Below are 19,778 nucleotides of genomic sequence, written 5' to 3' on the forward strand. Positions count from 1 at the left end.
TTTATGAAACAATTAATACAATGAACAAATCCTATATCTATTTTTACATAAATACCAGGCTCGGTATTATGGGAACGAGACAAGCTTAACAATACAATAATTGTCCAGGGCTGTGCACAGGGGAATATCTTTAATCTCTTAACAAAATACCAAACGAGGTATAGAGGCATAAATAATTACTGCAACAATCAGAATACTAGACGTGGTATATCAGAGAAATCTCTCTTACTAATAAATATACAAGCCTTAACAATTGTGGTCATTACTCCAATTCTCAACAGACAATTTCTCTTATTTAACACTGGCACAATGTTATATAGCGGAAGGACGCCACCAATATGGCGGACCGTCGCACAGCACTACAAAGTTAGTCAACAGTTCCGTCTCTGTTGAGGTGCCCCTTGGCAATTAAACTCCTGCACTGCACCGGCCACTATCACCACTCAGTACAAACAACTAATTCTGCCAACTGAAAATTGACGCTCTAAGAAAATTCTAGTCAAGGGGGGCCGCAACTTTGTTCGAGGACCAAACAGTGGTAATTATAAAGAACTTTATGAAAATATTAGTAATAATGGAATTACTGCTGTCGCTTCTCTAGTAAAAATGGTAAAATCACGAAAAGTTGAGGTAGATAAAAAAATATGTAAGAAGAATGATTGGTTTGATGTTGAATGTTTAACAGCAAAACGGAATTTTGCTAGGGCTCTGTTAATGATTTTTCTAATTTCTGGAGTGCTGTTAGAGAATCAGTTTTTAGAAAATATGGTGTTTCAAGTATTACTGCAGACGTTTGGACAGAACATTACCGTGTATTTTAGTTGTCTCATTGCACGCTTCCAATAATAGCTTATCCTAAATGTTTTGATTTTACTAATGATGAGTAAATATAAACCTTGGTGAACTGTTAGATAGAACAGGCTGTTCTATCTAAATGTAAGACTGATAAAACTCCAGGGAGGGATCTAATACCTTATGAATTTTATCCCAATCTACCGCTGTCTTGGGTGCACTACATTTTAAATTGATTTAATATTATTTTGGAAAAAGAAGTGGTTATCAAGTCATGGTCATCTATTGCCGTGAAAATGATTCATAAAAAAGGCAGTCCCCTCCCCCCTGAAAGGCTTCAGGCTGATCCAGCCAACTATTGTGGAATAGCGTTACTGAACTCACACTCACTCACTCCCTGATCATCACAACCCATGAAGGGCCTGGACCTCAGCCATAAGCATTACTGAACAGCCTCCCTAAAATCTTCATTACCATTCTTTCCCGTAGAATGACTAGTTGGGCAGAAAACCAGCAATTGCTGCCTGAACAACAATCCGGATTTAGGCCAGGAAGGGGTTGCCGTGATAATATATTTATTCACTCCGCTATAATTAATATTAAATTAAACAAAGATTCTGTTTAAGATCCTGTTTTTGCCATTTTCGTGGATTTTTCAAATGCGATTGACTTGGTCGCCCAAAACTTACTCTGGACTACGATCCTAAAAATAAGCATTGGCCCAAAGATGGTAAATATTCTGAAATGTCTTTATGAGAATGCAAGGATGATATTAGAATAATTTCGGGGGTTTTGCAGCGCGAACCGTTGACGCCTCTTCTCTTTACCCTTTTCACAGCTGATATGCTGGACTTGAAGAATGCTGATAGTATTAAATTGGATGCCAAAATGACTAAAAAGCCATTATTTTAATGGCTTATACCAGGGCAAAGTGTGGCCCTTTTAACATTTTCCTGCAGCCCGCGGCACAAAACGGCAAATTATAAAAATTTAAATTATAAAATATTTCAAATTTTATGTTAATAAAGTTCGGAAATTTTTGCTAATACAATTATTGTCTCAGCGTTCAAATATTATATTAGTAATCCGCGCTCTTTCTTTGTATGATCACCCGACTTTTAGTACGCCATTTTCACACAGACACAAAGCGTGTTGTCGCCGTCGAAGCTGCGGATTTTCGCTTCTTCTCTAGTTATTTATTTTATGGTGATGTATAAATGTGAATGCAATTGCATTATTTTTATTTCGTCTGGCTTTTAATAGAAAAAATGATGAAGGAAGATATGAAGCAATTTCATAAAAATAACTAATGCCATTTTTTTGTTGATTTGTTAATAAATTTCATTTTAATTAATAATCTGTATTATAAATAGATAAAAACAATTAGGTAATAAATAAGAACCCGAAATAAATATAAAAAGAAATATAAATATATATTATACAATATATACATATGTATGCATTTATATATACTGCGGCCCACGGTAATAAACCAATAACCTTTTGCGGCCCTCGGTAATAAACCAATACCCCTATGTGGCCCTTTACAAAAAAAGATTGCCCACCCCTGGCTTATACGAACGATATAATTTATTTGCTAATTCGGTAATTGATGCAAAAAAAAAATTATCTATTTTGGCGCAATATTGTAGCTTGAACAGTTTGAGCGTAAACAGAGAGAAAACAAAAATTATGTACTTCTTTAGAAATACTAGATACAAAAAATTTCTGGAAGTGACCAATGAAAGCAAGAAAATTGATTTTGTAAAATGTTATCAGTATCTAGGAGTCCCATTTACCTCGACCAGTAAATTCTTTCAGACTGTAAAGCACTTTGGGACTTGTTCGATCCTCGAAGGGATGTGCGACCCCCCGGCCTAGAATTTATCTGTTGGTGCTAATAGCGCAGCATTGTCCGGTTGGCAGCACTGGAGAAGTCAATGGAGAGGGGGCTCCAGCGTGTTCCTGGGAGCTCGAGCCAGTTGCCCTTGGGGCTTCTCACAGGATCCTTAGTCTGTGTCACTTTGTACGACGGTTGCAGCCAAGTCAAGCCATGTGGCCCCGCAAACGCCGAAGTACCCTGCCAAGAGTTCTGTATCTGACTGTAATATTGAAATTTATTGCCATCATCTTCCTGTGTCATTCCCAACAGTGTTTAAATTGTAGAGCATTAAAGGCCAAGCACGTGCTAATGTGAGCTATATGTATGGTTATAGGGTTCTGAACTGTAAGTTGTAATAAGTAATTATGATCTAGACCTTATGGTATTTTCTTTGTACTTTTACTAAATTGAGAATAAAAATATATTTGTTCTTTTTAAGTGAAGGTATTCTGGGTGTTGGTGGCGTCCCCCACCCTTCCCTTTCATTTAATTTGTTATTTTATTTTATTTGTGTTGCTCTCCCAAATTACCTAGGAAAGTCTAACACATTGTCCCTCAGTCTTTTCAAAAATCTTTCAGGACTGTTGGAAAGAAGTAAAGTTAAATCAATTTTAGTAAATTCAGCGGCTACAAATCATGAAACTAGAAAAAACTGATTGACACCATTCTCAAACCGACGATATTGTATTGTGCAGAAGTTTGGGCTTACTTCTTATTTGGACATGTTGGAAACAGTTCAACTTCAAGCATTTATATTATTTGCCCAAATGTACTCCCAACTCACTTGTCCATATAGAATTTGGAGCGGTACCTATCAAAGTACTCGTAAATGTGTTCAATGATGTGTATAACCTTTAGGTTAAATTACTTGTGTTAACTTACAATTTGATCCCACTCTGGATAAAGTTAACCTCTGGAAAAACAATATATACAAGAAGAATAATACTCAAAAAATCAAATCAATTAAACTCAGTTTTATTATAAACACAAAAGGAACTCAATCGAATACATAAATCTTCAGGTCCCACTTTGAGACAACAATCCGTCTGATTCTAAACTCAATAGAAAAGGAAATAAGGCAACTACAATATAAACACAGAATAATTAAACAATACTCAAATAGTTTTATGTAAATAGGAAAACTCTGTCCTAACCACCGAAATACACAATATTAGTTCACAACACACCGACACGTTTTTCTTTTTTTCACCAAGGGAAGCCAAAGCTAAGCCACGCCACCGTGTCACCTTCTCATTGGTTCCCCACTCTCGCATACATTGCAGTGCTGCCGCTGCCTACTAAATATCTTCAATTTTTATTCTTTAACATTCGGCCATCCTAGCGGGGATTTGTCCTCAAATCCCGTATCTTCCTTAGCTTCGGGGATCTCCACTTAGGCATCCAGGTGATAGTCAGCGAGCTTAACTGGGCGTTTCCTGCTCCTGACTGGTCTGCTTTGCGTTTCTGAGCCTACTTCAGGTCCTTTCTCAACAGGTGTAAAAGGCTCTCCATGTTCACCCTCGTCAGCATCACTCGGTGGTACGTCTCCTGGGTTTTCGCTAATTCCGTCGCTCTCGGAATCTTGGTCGCTTTCTGGATTCTCCTCATCCCGTCCTGCTCCGCCAAAACCTTTCAACAGAGACACATGTACAGTGGTAGCGTATGTCCTCCCACTTTTGTCTTGCAATGCTGCTACTCTATATACATCACCATGAGACTGCAACACTACTAATGGTCCTTTGAACTTGGGCTGTAACTTGGTGGATTCGCCGGTCGACGTTGGTGGACTCCGGATGAACACGACATCCCCCACCTTATACTTCACATTCGAACGATGCTCGTTATATCGCTTTCTCCACTTTTCGTGCTCCATTTCAATTTTCTTCCTCGCAGCTTCTTGCAGGATCACTGGTTCTCTTGCAGTGGCGTCATTGGTATGGGTTAACCTATTAAGGGCTCCATCGAAGAAAACAGGCCGGAACCCCATCAAGGTCTCGAAAGGTGTTTGTCTAGTTGTGGCGTTCTCTGAGTTGTTCAGGTGGCACTCCGCCTCCTCCATGCATCGGTCCCAATTCCTCTCAGTTTTCGTTGTGGCTTGTATAACAGGAATCAAGGTCGCATTGACTCTCTTCACTTGGCCATTAGATTGAGGGTGACGGACTGATATCACACTATGCACAATCCCATTACTTCGACAGTACTCCTCAAATGCTTTCGACGTGAATCCCGTTCCTCGATCAGATACAATTCTAGTTGGTAATCCATAAGCCAGTACGAAGGACCTCAAGCTCTTCAAGATGTATTGCGCGGAAGTATTTGGTGTAGGATACAACTTCACATACTTGCTGAGATTGTCGATGATCACCAGAATGTGACTATTACCTCTTGTACTCTTCACCAGGGGTCCGACATGATCCAGATGGATTACACTAAATGGTTGACGTCCCGGTGGTATAGGGTTCAATTCGCCTGGCCTCTTGCCTCTCGGAATTTTGTAGATTATACATTCTGGGCACGTGCGTATATGGTACCTCACAAAACGTCTCATTCCCGGGAAATAGTAACGCCTCGCTATGTTACTAACGGTCCTGTCAATCGAGAAATGGCCCGCAAGGACGTGGAATTTGACCACAATAGCCTTCCGCATCTTTTTGGGGACCATCCACCGCAACTGCCCCGTCTCCCCGTGGCAATGATATAGCATCCCCTCCTTCAGCCGAAAGTTCTTTAGGCGTTTTCTTTGCTCTTCGTTCAGTTCGCTATCGTCTTTCTTCATCTCTTCGATAATTTGTCGCAAATCGAGGTCACTGTACTGCATCGCCAAAACGTAGTCCTCTTCACTCATGGTCAGCACTACTTCTAGGCGGTTCTCCAAGATCTCGTCCCATGTTGCGTATGGTTCACTTACTGGGGCTCTGCTCAACGCATCTACATGTTCCATTCGTTTACCTGCTCGGTGCTTGACTTCTACGTTGTATTCCTGCAACAGTTCATTCCACCTCGCTATCTGTGAGTTTTTGGTCCTGAAACTGTTCAAGAAGACAAGCGCCTGACAATCGGTCACAACCACAACATGTATTCCCATCACTAGGGAGCGTAATCGATCCAAACACCATACCACGGCCATCAGCTCCAGTTTCGACGAGTGGTAAGTTTTCTCCACATCCGTTGTCTTCTTACTCACGCAGTAGACCAATCTCATCTTCTTATCCTCTCCTTTTTGTAATAGCATTCCTGCCAGACCTATCGCAGATGCATCAGTGTGCAACTCCGTGTACTTCCGTGGGTCAAACAGAGCTAATATTGGTTCCCGTACCAGAACCTCCTTCAGTTTCTGGAAAGCGTCCTCCTGTTGCCATCCCCAGACAAATGGTTCACTTTTTCTAGTCAGGCGGGTGATGGGCTCTGTCACCCTAGCGAAATTTTGTATGAACCGCCGGAAAAATCCGACCAGTCCCATAAAACGTCGAACTTCATGCACATTGTGCGGCGGCGGGTATTTGGAGACAGCTTCCACCTTCTGGGCTCCAGGTTTGATCCCTTCCGCAGACAGCTGTACGCCTAGGTAGTTCACCTTTGACATCCCGAAGTAACATTTAGAAGGTTTCAGAGTTAGGCCTGCGGATTGTATCGCCTCCAGCACAAGTTTCAGCCTACCTATCATATCTTCAAAATCTCTCGCTGGTACTAAAACATCATCCATATAACATAATGCGGTTCTTCGCTTCAAAGTTCCCAACACGGTGTGCATCAGCCTCGTGAACTCGTACGGAGCATTCATCAAGCCGAAAACCATCCTAGTGAACTGTCCACTGTCGTCCGGTGTCACGAACGCCGTTTTCTCTCTTGCCTCGGTTTTAAGAGGTACCTGTAAATAGCCATGAGCAAGATCCAGCACACAAAACAATTTACAATTTACCATGCTTGTGAGCAAATCATCAAGTTGAGGCATTGGAAATGTCTGCCTCACAGTCTGCTGGTTCACCTTCCTGTAGTCCACCACCAGTCTTCCTTCTCCGGTTTTCTTCCTCACTAGAAGTACTGGGCTAGCATATGGCGACTTCGTTTCCTCTACAATGCCATTTTGTTTCCAGTTGTCCACTATTTCCTGGATCTCCTCTCTTTCCTTCCATCCTGCTTTATAAGGCTTGCTCACCACAGGCTGACTTCCAGGTTTGGAGATAATATCCATCTCAGTACAATTTGCCAATCCGAGCTCTCTTAGATCGAGCGCAAAGCACCCTCTGTGTTCATTCAACAGTAGCAGTAATTGCGCACGCTCTCTGTCAGATAATTCTTCAGCGATGTTCACATGCTAACTTGTCAGGGGGGTTCTTGCATTGTCCTCTTCCACCTTCATTACCTCCGGTTCCATTTTGATCTTCTCCAGATCAACGCCTCTCGCCAAGACTTTACCAACTTCCACAAGTTCCGTTTCTCCTCCTTGGTTCGTGACAGGTGCATCTACCGTCACTCCATCCAGCTGTGCCTTGAGCATCATTGAGGTAAATGGAGGAATTTCTGCTCTCTCGGCAGCCAGTACTATGCCTGATCTACGTGGCTCTAGGTCAAGATCCTGAAACAACAATGTGTTAGTATGCATGAACTCAATTGTCCCCTTACCCTTCCTGTAAGTGACTCCAGGAGATTCTAGCCAAGTTCTTCCAATTATTAATTCATAAGGCTGGCATGCATCCGGTACTATCATCACTTCCACCTCTCGCACCACCACTCCATCTATCTCGATATCTGTTTTTGCCTTTCCTATTGTCTTAGACTTTGAGTTAATACCGAAACCCCAAATGCTTACCTCGCTGGCCTCGATTCTGAGACATGACTGAACTGCAGTGCTTGCCTTCATGATACAGTCGCTACTTCCTGTATCTACAAATGCCTCTATAGGATATCTTCCATTGATTATAGCCCGTTTCATATAGCTGAGTAATGTTCTCTTTGCCCCATCAGACTGGGCTAAAATTGACGTAGTCGTAGGGCACTCGGTTTTCAAATGGCCTGGCTTCCTACACTTAAAGCAAACAGGTTCCTTACCTTTTACTGGGCAGTCATGGGAAATATGTCCCAAGTCTCCACATTTGTAACAGCGCACTTCCTTTCTTTTAGGAGCACCAATTGGCTTCTGGAATTTTTGACCAACCTTCTCCTCACCTTCTTTTTCACTGCGCTGCGTGGTCTGAGGTTGCATATGGCGAATCCGCGCCAAACGCCCTGCATTGAGACGTTCATACTCCATTATTGATGTGAGTAACCCTGCTTCATCAGTGTGAGTATGGCTTAACAGATGGGTGGCTAGCTCTCTAGACCACAGCCCCTGTAACACAAGTTCCTTAACTTCAGTGAAAATAAGACCTAATCCTCTAGACAAATAAATTTTCTCATGGAAATAATCAGCGGTGGGCTCCATCTTTCCTTGTATCCGCGAAGTCGCTCTGTGCCAACGACCAATTTTATCTCCTTCATATACATAAGTCTCTTTAAAATTTGTTTTAAATTGGCTCCAGTCCGTGATGTCATTTCCCAGTAACCAAAATTTCGCGGCTCCACTCAACTTGGACCTAGCTGTAGCGAATCTGAAATGCCCAGGCCACCCATGGACATCACCTACACTCTCTAATGAGGCTAACCAATCCTTGGCCACATGTGGCGCCTCCTTACCATTGAACTCTGGGATGGTTGCGTTCAGATCGGGCATAACCCTATACTCTGGAGTCTGCCGCTCAATTAATTTTAACATCAAGTCCTGTTGTTCAATAATTTTACGTAAGAAAAAATCTCTCTCACCATGACCTTGGTTCTCTGCCCTGCAACTCGGGCAATACCACTTCGCTTTAGATCTTCCTAGAATTTTGAACTCTTCCTCTGACAGCGTCGGATCACATTTCACGTGCCACCACTTCTCACAAAAGCCATCACACAGAATAGCATTTTGTTGGTCAGTAATAGGTTCACCACAACGCCCACACAATTCCGTCATGTTCATTATTTTCACAAAATTTTCAATAACAAAAAGAAATACAAATACAATTAATCATATAACGTAAACAGTAAACAAACAAAGTTCAAATAAACACCAAAAACGACCACACACACGAAAAAGAGAAAAAGTATTAAATAATGACTTACAGTTTTATCTAAACGAAAAAGAAAAAAAAACACATGCACACAGGTAACGAGAAAAAGAAAATAATGTCCTTCAGTCTATCCCACTTCTGAATAATGTTAACTTACAATTTGATCCCCCTCTGGATAAAGTTAACCTCTGGAAAAACAATATATACAAGAAGAATAATACTCAAAAAATCAAATCAATTAAACTCAGTTTTATTATAAACACAAAAGGAACTCAATCGAATACATAAATCTTCAGGTCCCACTTTGAGACAACAATCCGTCTGATTCTAAACTCAATAGAAAAGGAAATAAGGCAACTACAATATAAACACAGAATAATTAAACAATATTCAAATAGTTTTATGTAAATAGGAAAACTCTGTCCTAACCACCGAAATACACAATATTAGTTCACAACACACCGACACGTTTTTCTTTTTTTCACCAAGGGAAGCCAAAGCTAAGCCACGCCACCGTGTCACCTTCTCATTGGTTCCCCCACACTCGCATACATTGCAGTGCTGCCGCTGCCTACTAAATATCTTCAATTTTTATTCTTTAACACTTGCAATGGACACCTCGCGACTACCACGTATGTGCTATAATATTCTGTTCAGGTGTAAACCAGTTCAAAAGAAAAATCCTAATGATGGGATATCATTTGTAAGGGAACAATAACCACTATTGATTGCTTTTATATTTTCTTAACTGAAGACCCTAATATTCTGAAAACTGAAAGGAACTCCATAGTAACAAAGCTTACAAATAAATTTCTTCCCGAAGATGTAGAGTGTTACCGAATAAAATTCGGTTAACAAAATCTAGTAATAATTTTAATTTTAAATTATTTAATTTATAAAGCAAATGCATGCCTAGAATAAAAAAATACGTATTTTTATGCATAAAACAATGTAATAGAGTGAAGGTGTACTTCGGACTGCTGACGAGGGGAAAAAAAAGCAGAGTGGCGCATAGTTAAGAGGAGTGAGGGACAGTGTGAGAGCTAGCGTGCGGTGTGAAGGACCGGATTTTCCTTTTTCTACGGCTAGGCCGGATTGGTATTTCTAATTTTTCCTTATTAGGAAAAATTTTGTAACGGGTGAGTTACCAGCGGTAGGGATAGTGCCGTGGTAATATTTCCCTGAGCAGGGATTATACGCTACAAAATAAAAGGGTGAAAAGGGAAGAAGAAAGTGCTAGGAGGACTGCGCTGGAAAAGCTCTGGAATAGCGTGGTGGGGATCCCGAAGAGAGAAGATAGAAGTCACCATTAAAATAATAATCTGTAAATATCACTATGAATTTCACAAAAAGAACAACAACCAGGTCTGGGGTAAGTCCCTTATTTATTTGAACTGTTTCCCGGAGAAGCGTCTTCTGACAGGCTTTGTTTTGATAGTTAAAGAACTTTACCTTTTCTTTTATTAGTTAATTTTTTACTATTTTTACTATTTCGATTATTTCTTTTTGTTGTATGTAATTAATTTTTTTTGTATTAAGGTTTTCATTTTGAAAAGTGTTTCTAGTATTTTTGTGTTTACTCTTCATTTGAAACTGTGTTAAAATTCAGCTATTATATAAGTTCTAGTTTTTTGTCTGTATAAGGAAGCTTCCCTATTTAACGTAACTGAAATAAAGTCCAAGAAGGGGGGAATATACTAGGCAAGGAAAATAGCCTGAGGGATAATTAGGAAACAGACATAAGCGCAATAAGCGACAACGGTTGGAACGGGAGTGGGGGACACCACCAATCTTCAGAACACTTTATGCAAAAATTAACCATTAATCTTTATTAACAATTAAGATGCCTCTGAGGAGACACAGACAATAAGAAAATACACAAATCGTGAAATATCAGGTCAGAAACACTAAGATAGAAATGTCCTTTATAACTCTTATAGTGCTGAATACGCACTGAACTCAAAGAATAATTATTTGTACAAGAATATACAAAAGGGAGAAACAACTTTTATAATTATGGTAATAGCATGACTTACATACAGCTGCATAACAATTACTCATGATCATGATCAATTACATAATTGAATATATATATATATATATATATATATATATATATAGAGTCCAACAATTTGAGCTCATCACTTAATGAACCGAGAACCAGTTTTCCAAAAACTTTTCACAAAGTTAAGAGACGCTAACATGGCGGACACACACACCTAGACACTTAGCACCCACAGCACTTCCCAGCACGTCCCCCTCTCCCTGTGCTCACACAATTCCGCCAACAAGTCTGGGGGGCTGCCACTTTTGGGGAACCAAACAGTAACGTTCAAACTTAACAAGTAAATAGGCTGCATTTGCGATTATTTCAGTTCTATTTTGTTTTGTGTGCTTAATAGTTTCTTTTTTTGTTACATTATACGTTTTACAAACTCCCACTTGCCTTTTCTTTTGTTTCTTTACCTTCTTCCCCTTACCCCGTAGATTTCGCCGTTTACAACGGAAGTTTATGTTAAAACGGCGTGGCGCCCAAACACAACATAGATATATACATTTACTATTTTTATAAATTTCATTTTATTTATTTATCTCTGGTCTCTACACCTCTGCCCACCCCGTCTCCACTGCAGCTACGCCGGGGTAGCGGAAGTTTAGCGTAACAAGAGAATATAATTAAATGCAAGTACAATGATTTATGCATAATAATCTATAATTTTGGAAATTCTGAATGTTATTTAAATCTGGGCTGTAGTGTAACTAAATTACGAATTGTAACTCAGATCCGTCTCTGCAGAGTAAAAGTCGCGAAACTGTATATTAATGGCCATACCTACATTTTTGACTAAAAATGTACGAGGGTCGTTTGAAAAGTCCGTGCAAAAATAAAAACTACTTAATTTTTTGGGGTAAACCTTTTTTATTTTTCAACATAGTCTCCTTTTAGGCTTATACACTTCGTCCAACGCTGCTCTAGTTTGTTGATCCCTTCCGAATAATAGGATTTGTCCAAGTCTGAAAAATAGCCATTCGTTTCTGCAATCACGTAAGTATGTATAGTTTGCGATTCTGTTGGATCCCCGAACAAGGGCCCCCCCTGACTCGAAGTTGTGTCTTGTGCGCCCTGTGTCAGACGGCTGAACTGGAGGGCTGGAGGGAGAAGGGGGGACTTGGCGTACGTGACCAAGGGCATGTCGGCTTGCGTCTTGGTAGAAGGGGACTATTCTCTTGCAGTTGTTCTGGACTTGACGAGGGTTTTGGTTGTTTTACATGTGTTTGCCTGTGTCTGTGTGCTTAGCATCGCAATATACTGCCAACGTCTTTCCGGTTACGTGTGAACTTCGTGGCTGTGATCAGATCACTAAAATAATTTTTTGGATCCATTGGATGTTTAATTTTATATTTGGTCATGACCATTGTAAAAAATAATGTAATGCCAGTTCATGTAAGTCTTGAACCTTTATAATACGCAATTAGTCTAGTGTGTTCCAATCTCGTCAGGAAATATTTTTCTTATCCATAATTCTGACTTTAAGAATTTTCAATTGTCATAATAAATAAATAATTGTTTCTTGTAAAAGGTTTATTGAGTGCTGGTGGCGTCCCCCACCCTAGCCCCATCCTTTGTTTTTCTGTTTTTAAATTCCAGATCTATTCAGTCGCCTCTCTCTCTCTTCAATTTTACAAAATTTAACATGGTGCCGAAACCCGGGAACACTCAATATACCTATTAATAATCATAAGCAATAAAAATAAAAAAAAAAAAAAATGTCAACATTGGCACTTATTGAATTAAATTTTTTTCCGTCTAATCTATATTGACTGCACTGCAATGATATGTTTTACCGCTTTTTTATTCTGTTTCCCGCCTACCAAAGCTGATTTCCGTAACCTCAAGCGCCTTATCAGTTTAGTGCTCCAAAATTTCGCTTGCAAGTTTGGAATTTTAACTTTCATTTAATTTTTTTTTTTAGTAGTGGTTATTATTATTAGTGATATGTATTCAAGAAACAAGAAGATTTTATCGCTATGCCAAGAAAGGAATGAAATAAGTATGCTTCTTTTTCTTATACCATTTTACTGAATTAATTTACTTGTAACTTTTTTGTTTTTAATCTTTTATTGAAATTACTTGTAACTTATTTAGAAATTTCGCTTTATTAATTTTTCTAATTAATAAATCTTAACTATTTGTAGTTTTTGCCAAAAGTAATTTTTTTTTTAATTTAAACAGGACACGAAAGAGCTATATTGCCTTCAACTTCGATTAAAGAAAAAGAATGTATACCACATCAAAGTGATATTTCATCAGATTCTTATATATATGAAAAAAATAATAAGGAAAAACAAATATCGGTGCTCACAAAAAAGCAAAGAACTGGGAAAGGAGAGAAAGCAAAAAATTATGTAGAGGAAAGAAAAAGCAGAAAGAAGAAGAAATTACTCGAAAACGGAGGCGCGATAGTTCACAATGGGAAAGAAATGTTCGAAAGTCAGCAAAAATTCAAGGTTTGGAATACACATCTACTGCAGGCGAAACTGTTCCTGCCTAAGCGTTGAAACCACCCTGCTCTTGTAGGCGCAATTGTTCTATGAAGATTATTGAAGAACAAAGAAATAAAATTTTTCAAGAATTTTACAAATTATCGGGCAATTCACAGAATCAATTTATTGCCCAGAGAATTGAAGAAGTAGATAAAGTGGTGCAAAGGATTTGGAAGCCTGGCAAATCAAAAAGTCGTCGAAATTTTACGAAGTAGTATTTCTTATCTGACAATAATGGGAACAGAATCCAAATATGCCAATTGATGTTCTGTTAAATAATGATTATATCCATCGCAAAATTAACACTTCCGGGCAAAGTGTGGAGTGGGCGAAAGTAAAATGGATTAAATATAAAGCTGATTCACCGGGTAAAATGTTTTACAAGAATACCTTTAAAAAAGAAGAACCCTTCCACGTTCTACAATTAAGCAGGACACCCCGAAGTAAACCATTTCCATCCAAATCTTCCATCACACAATTGACCCCTATTAATAAGTTTCCCATTCTTTTGCCTCGGAAAAAATTTCAGATCTGAAATTTTTATCAACATTTCTGAGCGACACTAGCAAGACATTTTATCAGTCGTTAGCTAATAGCGAAGAAACTGAAGATATATTACCTGGTGAAAGAAGTGACGAAGAATTTAAATAAAATGATCATTTAAATGTAACAATAACATCGTTTTACGTTTGTACAAATAATAAAAAATCAATTAATGCTCGTATATAAAAAAAAAGTTTGCTTTATAGTCTATGTCTAATAAATAAAAATTTATAGTAAAGGTGCCAATGTCAGGAGATTTTCCATTATTATCCAACATTTTCCGACAAAACACTGTCAATAGTTTGCATTCGAAATTATTTCAATAGGTACATAATTAGGAGTGACTAGGATTTTTGTACTATTTGTTATATACAAGTGAATTCTAACGTCTAATTTCAACTCCAAATTTCTCAAAACCAGAAATATTGACTTTGGCACTTCTTGCACTAAGCCACAGATATACGAGTATATATTAATATATTAATATACTTGTGTCTTGGATGTACATGGTCATATTTTAATTTTGTTCTAAAATAATGTTTTTTTTTTTGATTGAATTTTGAATTTCCTTTTTTTTCTTTTTCAATTGTACATTTTAAATTGTTTTCCTTTTTATTTCCTTCCATTGTGATTTAGCTTGAAGTTAAGGTATCTTTTTGAATTTACAAACGTATTGTTTTTAGTTTACCTATAGGTTACGTCCTGCCTCTGCTTTGTGGCTCCGTAACTTTTGTGTTAATACAATGTTAAAATAAATATTTCTCTTGCACTTTAAACATTATTCAGTTTGCATTACTTGATTTATATTTATACAAATTTATGTGTCTTGCCTATGTATTGTTAAAACTTCTTTAAAAAAGATAAGTCATCTTTTGCCATTAATGTCATTAGTCTTTTCTAATTTTTGTCCCTTTCTATTAATTTTGTGTTAAGGTTTAATTTTTGTATCTCATTTTGTTGACTTATTAGTATTAAGACCTTGCTTATCCTTGTATTCTGTGTCTATTATTCGACACTTATTTATATTTTTTGCTTGTGTTGTTCTGTCAAGTCTTTGTTTAACTTGTTTTAAAAATTTATACTATCTTTTGTATTTTGTATTTTTTCTTTTGTCAAAAGCTATTGGTTGTATCCATTCTTAGGATTATGGAGGAGTCCCTGGAAAAAGTCACCTCCCCTATTTCGCCAGCCCCATCTGATCCCCCGCGTTGGAGGAAACTCCGCGAGGTCCTGGCCAATCTGAGGCCAGCGGGGACCTCAATGTTATTCGATGTCGCCACCTTGTGGCCAGATTGAACCAGTGGGCTCGGAGTGTTCGGTTGTTAGACCTGGATTCCCCAAACAGAGTCGGAAGGTGCCAACAGTTCTCCGCTCTCTTTCAATCCTTGTCCCAGACTGTGGACAGGGAAGCCTGGGAGTGGCTTCAACTGTTGGCGCCAGAGGTTAGTGGTCCCTTAGCCCTGGCCCTGTCTGCCAGTCATGTGCAGGCAGAGCTTGCCCATTTGTCTATTGTCCTCCCTGCCTTGGCCACTCCCCTTGCGATGGAACGAGCGCCGACTTCCTCACCGCCCAGCCATGTTGCCAAAGATTCTGTGTCAGAGTTGGCGCGGAGACAGCTTCAGGAGCTGGTCATTCCGAGAATTCCCGTGTTTGGGGGGGGAGGTATTGTCATACAGAGAGTTCAAGTGGACCTTCCAGTCTGAGGTCCATAAATTGGCTCTCTCACCCGCCAAGCGACTTCAGGCGTTGCGGTCTTGCCTGAGGGGTCCACCCTTGTCGATCATTCAGAATGCCACCCTGACGGAGGCAGGTTACCTCTACGCTTGGGAGACATTGGACGGCCGGAATGAGGGGAGGCTAAGAATTGCTAGCGCCATGCTGGAAGCCTTCCTCCAATTTCCGGCCACTGGCTTCGGCTTGGAGGATATCATAACTTGGTTGTCTGGGCGACAGATTCTCCTCGACCACTGTGACATCCCTGAACCCAGGTTTTCCCCTAAACTGGACCCCTTACAGAAAATGTCGCATTCATCTGCTCAGTCTGGTCCCAGCCAGGCTTCCCTTCCCTCTACTCCTTCATCTGGTCCTGCCCCTCCGGTCGACGAACCACAGTTGGTGGGGGTTCCTTCGCCGAACCAGTCTAGACCGTATCGCCCCAAGTCAGTCACTTTTGTCCCCCGTCCACCGAGGAGGCCGTCACCTACCCCTTCCCCGGCTCCAGTTTGGCGCTCAACGCCCTCTACGTCCTGCGCCCCCGCCTCCTCAGTCTCATCAGTCCGATGTTACTTTTGTGGGGGACCACATCGGTTGTCCCGCTGAGACAGATATTTGCAATTGTCTAGCAAGGATAGGTGGAGTTTCGTCGCGGAGGAACGCCTGTGTGTTAATTGCCTTTCTAAGTATCATCCAGTATCCCGTTGTCCTTGCCAGGTGGGGTGTGGCAAATGTCATGGCGAGCACCACACCACTTTGCACCCCCCTCCTCAGTCTTCCAGCGTATGCCAAGAAGCACGGAGGGCCTCCCACCTGCCGTCCTTAATGTCTTTGAAGACATGTCCGCCTCCAGAATCTAATTCCTCTTCCAAAGAAGCCTCTTCATCCTCTCAATCCAGATCTCCACCTCCTTTTCCCAAATGCTCACTCCTTTCCCCCAGTTCCTTTGAGCCTCTACAGTCAGCCAGGGACTCTGAGTCCAGACCTACGTCATCGTACTCGGGCAGCATATCCCCTGTCTTTCCCATAACCTATTTTGGCCGACATCCAGCACCGACCCCCCAGTCAGATTTATAGGTTCTTGGCAGGCACGATACCCCTCCGTTGTCCAGTGTCGCCTTCTGCCGTCGCAGACATTGTCGTCTATGTCATGCCACCAAAGCCCCCCCGGAAATCAATAGTCAAGTCTTTCCCATCCGACATGTCAGTTTCCCCCACTGCCATGGTGTATCTCCTTGGAGGAGATAGCCAGTGGTATCGTGCACGTGCCCTGCTGGATTCAGGCAGTGAGATTAATCTAATGTCAGCAACCTTCGCCAAAGAATGTAAAGTTATTCTCCCATGTCAGGTGTTATCCGAGGAATAGGAGGAAATATTGCCACCCAAGTCGTGGGTTTTGTGTCAACTAATTTAAAACAATGTCCGCCATTTTCCCAACTTAAAGTTCCCTTTCGCGTAGTCACTAAGACTGTCCCGGATGCTCCATCCTCGAATTTTCCTGTCAGTGATTGGGAACACCTAGCAGACAAATATTTAGCCGACCCGACTTTCAATGAACCAAGTCCAGTAGATGTGGTATTTTCAGCTTCGGTCTTTGATGCCCTCGATCTCAGTCAGATGATTCGCTCACAAAATGGCTCTCCTAACGCACGATTGACAACCCTTGGCTGGGTCATGTCTGGTCACTTGAAAAAGCTAACTGTTAAAAGGGTTCGTTTTGACCATTCTGTCCAAAACCACATGTCTAACTCCAAACTTTACCGGATTTACTATAAAATCTTATTCAAACATAAGTACGGTCATTTAACCGCCCCTAAACTACCTAATGATGAGTCTATTCCTGAAGACAAGACTTCAACTGGCACCCCTCCTGGTGAGTCTGAGTCTGAGCCAGTTGCTCATTGTAATAACCCTGAACTTGTCATGGAGCCAGAACAGTCAGTTACTCCTAACCTGTCTTCGTCCTCTGCTCAAATTTCGTCAACGTCCCAAACGGAAGTCATTCCTCAGCACTCTGCTTATACAGCTTGGACTTTTCAGCTTCCGCCCCCCAAACCACAACGGTTTAATGGAACGCGGCGTCCGCTACAAGTCCTCGACACCTGACCCTCTTCCTCCAGCCATAACTTGGGCGGAAGTCCCTTCTTCTGAAGGTTCTACTCTACCGGTTAACACCTCCTTAGTCAATTCTATGTCGACTATTTCCGTCCAACCCTTAGTACTCCGCCTCAGTTCTGGAAAAGTTTCCCAACCAATTCAGCACCCCCCCTGACCAGGTCTTGTCCCGTCTTATGGAGAAAATGTTCGCCCTGGAGGAAGTGTCTGAGGTCTCCCCCTTACTCCCGATGAATTAAAGGCCGAGGAGTGCTTCTCAAAGTCATGTCTCCGACTCCCCAATGGCCGGTTTTCTGTTGCCTTGCCACTTAAAACTAGACCTTGCTGTCTGGGAGAAACCAGAAAGATCGCACTGAGGCGCCTTCTCCAAACCGAAACACGCCATGCTAAGTCCCAACATCTGCGTACTCCCTATGTCGAGTTTATGAAGGACTACTTAGAATCTAAACATATGGAGCTGGCCCCTCCTCTTAAGTCAGGTCAAATTGCATATTACATTCCCCCACCATGCAGTCCACCGTCTAGATGATCCCCCGGAAAAAATCAGAGTCGTCTTTAACGCATCCCAAAAGTCTTCCTCAGAAATCTCACTCAATGAACTCCTGCTCCCTGGACCTAAATTACAGCTTGACATCTGGAAGGATGTGACCAGATTCAGAGCTGATAAATGGGTATTTAAAGCCGACATTCGTCAAATGTTTCGTCAAATATTACACCCCCCTGAAGATCGAGACCTATTACGTATTCTTTGGCGCTTCGATACCAGTCAACCGGTTCAGGAGTACCGACTGTGTACTGTCACGTATGGAACCACGTCAGCGCCCTATTTAGCATGTCGCGTGTTACAAGAGTTAGCCCTCACTTCGCAGAATTCCTTTCCCCAAGCAGCAGAGATCCTTAGGGATCGTACTTATGTCGATGACATTTCCGGAGGAGGCCCTACTCATGAAGCGGCCCTGAAATCGAGAGACCAACTCATAAGGTTACTAAGTCAAGCTCAAATTGAGCTCAGAAAATGGGCATCTAATCATCCTCGACTGTTAGAAAAAAAATCCTCCCGACCACCTTCTCCCAGCCATGTCTTCTGTATGTCTAGAGAATGACGAGGAGTCACAATTAAAAATTCTTGGCCTCTGTTGGAACCCCTCACAGGACTATTTCCATTTTTTGATTCGTTCAGTCCCCAATATTCAAACAAAAAGACAGCTCGCTAGTCAGATTGCCAAGGTCTTTGATCCATTGGGATGGTTAATCCCAATAACAGTTTTTGCTCGTGCAATATTTCGAGCTGTTTGTCAAGCCTCCTTTAGCTGGGATGACCCTTTACCTTCATCCATTATCCAGGAATGGTCTCAGTTTGCTGTCACCCTTCCGGAACTCTCAAATATCCGTATCCCTAGATTCTTGTCCCCGTCTACTCCTAAATTATATTTAACCGGTTTTGCTGATGCATCAGAACGGGCATATGCGGCCGTAGTGTACCTTGTGTCACTTTCTGAGGAAACAGTCATCAGCCTGATCATGTCTAAAGCCAGAATGGCTCCAATGAAACCTGTCACGCTCCCACGCCTGGAGCTTTGTGCCGCTCATTTCCTGGCTCTTACACTCCATAAAGTCCGTCTTCTCTTCCCTCAGATACCCTCTCCAAACATTTTAGCCTTTACCGATTCTACCATAGCTCTCGCCTGGATAACCGCTACCCCGCCTCCACATTGGAAGGTGTTCGTAGGCAATAGAGTGGCTGCCATTTTAGAAAAGGTACCCGCTTCCCAATGGTTTCACGTCCCCCCTCGCAGAACCCTGCTGACTGTGCCTCACGTGGGCTAAAGCCACAGGAGTTGGTAAACCACCACTTATGGTGGGAAGGCCCTCCTTGGCTAAAATTAAATCCTGAGTCATGGCCCCTAGGACAAGTAAATAATGCAGATCTGTCTGACCCAATTGTGGGAGCAGAAATTTGCTCCCAGGCTCTTAATGTATCGATCGCAGCCTCCTCTCCCGAGGATTGGGAGTCCAAGTTTTCCAGTTTGCATACACTTATAAATGTAGTTGCCTGGAGTCTAAGATTCGCCCACAATGCCAGAAATTCCGCCCACCAC

The 19,778-nt window shown here is 41.2% G+C and overlaps 1 protein-coding gene across 1 annotated transcript; it reads right to left on the bottom strand.

Moving 5' to 3' along the window:
• Nucleotides 1–6,989: 6,989 nt before the first annotated feature.
• LOC141459885 (uncharacterized) lies at nt 6,990–7,824 on the bottom strand. The gene has a single exon (XM_074139444.1). The coding sequence runs from the start codon at nt 7,605–7,607 to the stop codon at nt 6,990–6,992; it is 618 nt and encodes a 205-aa protein (XP_073995545.1). The 5' UTR covers nt 7,608–7,824.
• Between the last annotated feature and the right edge of the window lie 11,954 nt (nt 7,825–19,778).

The sequence above is a fragment of the Rhodnius prolixus genome, unplaced genomic scaffold, assembly GCF_049639745.1.
Source record: "Rhodnius prolixus isolate KJV_2025 unplaced genomic scaffold, Rpr scaffold_29, whole genome shotgun sequence".
Classification (NCBI taxonomy): Eukaryota; Metazoa; Arthropoda; class Insecta; order Hemiptera; family Reduviidae; genus Rhodnius; species Rhodnius prolixus.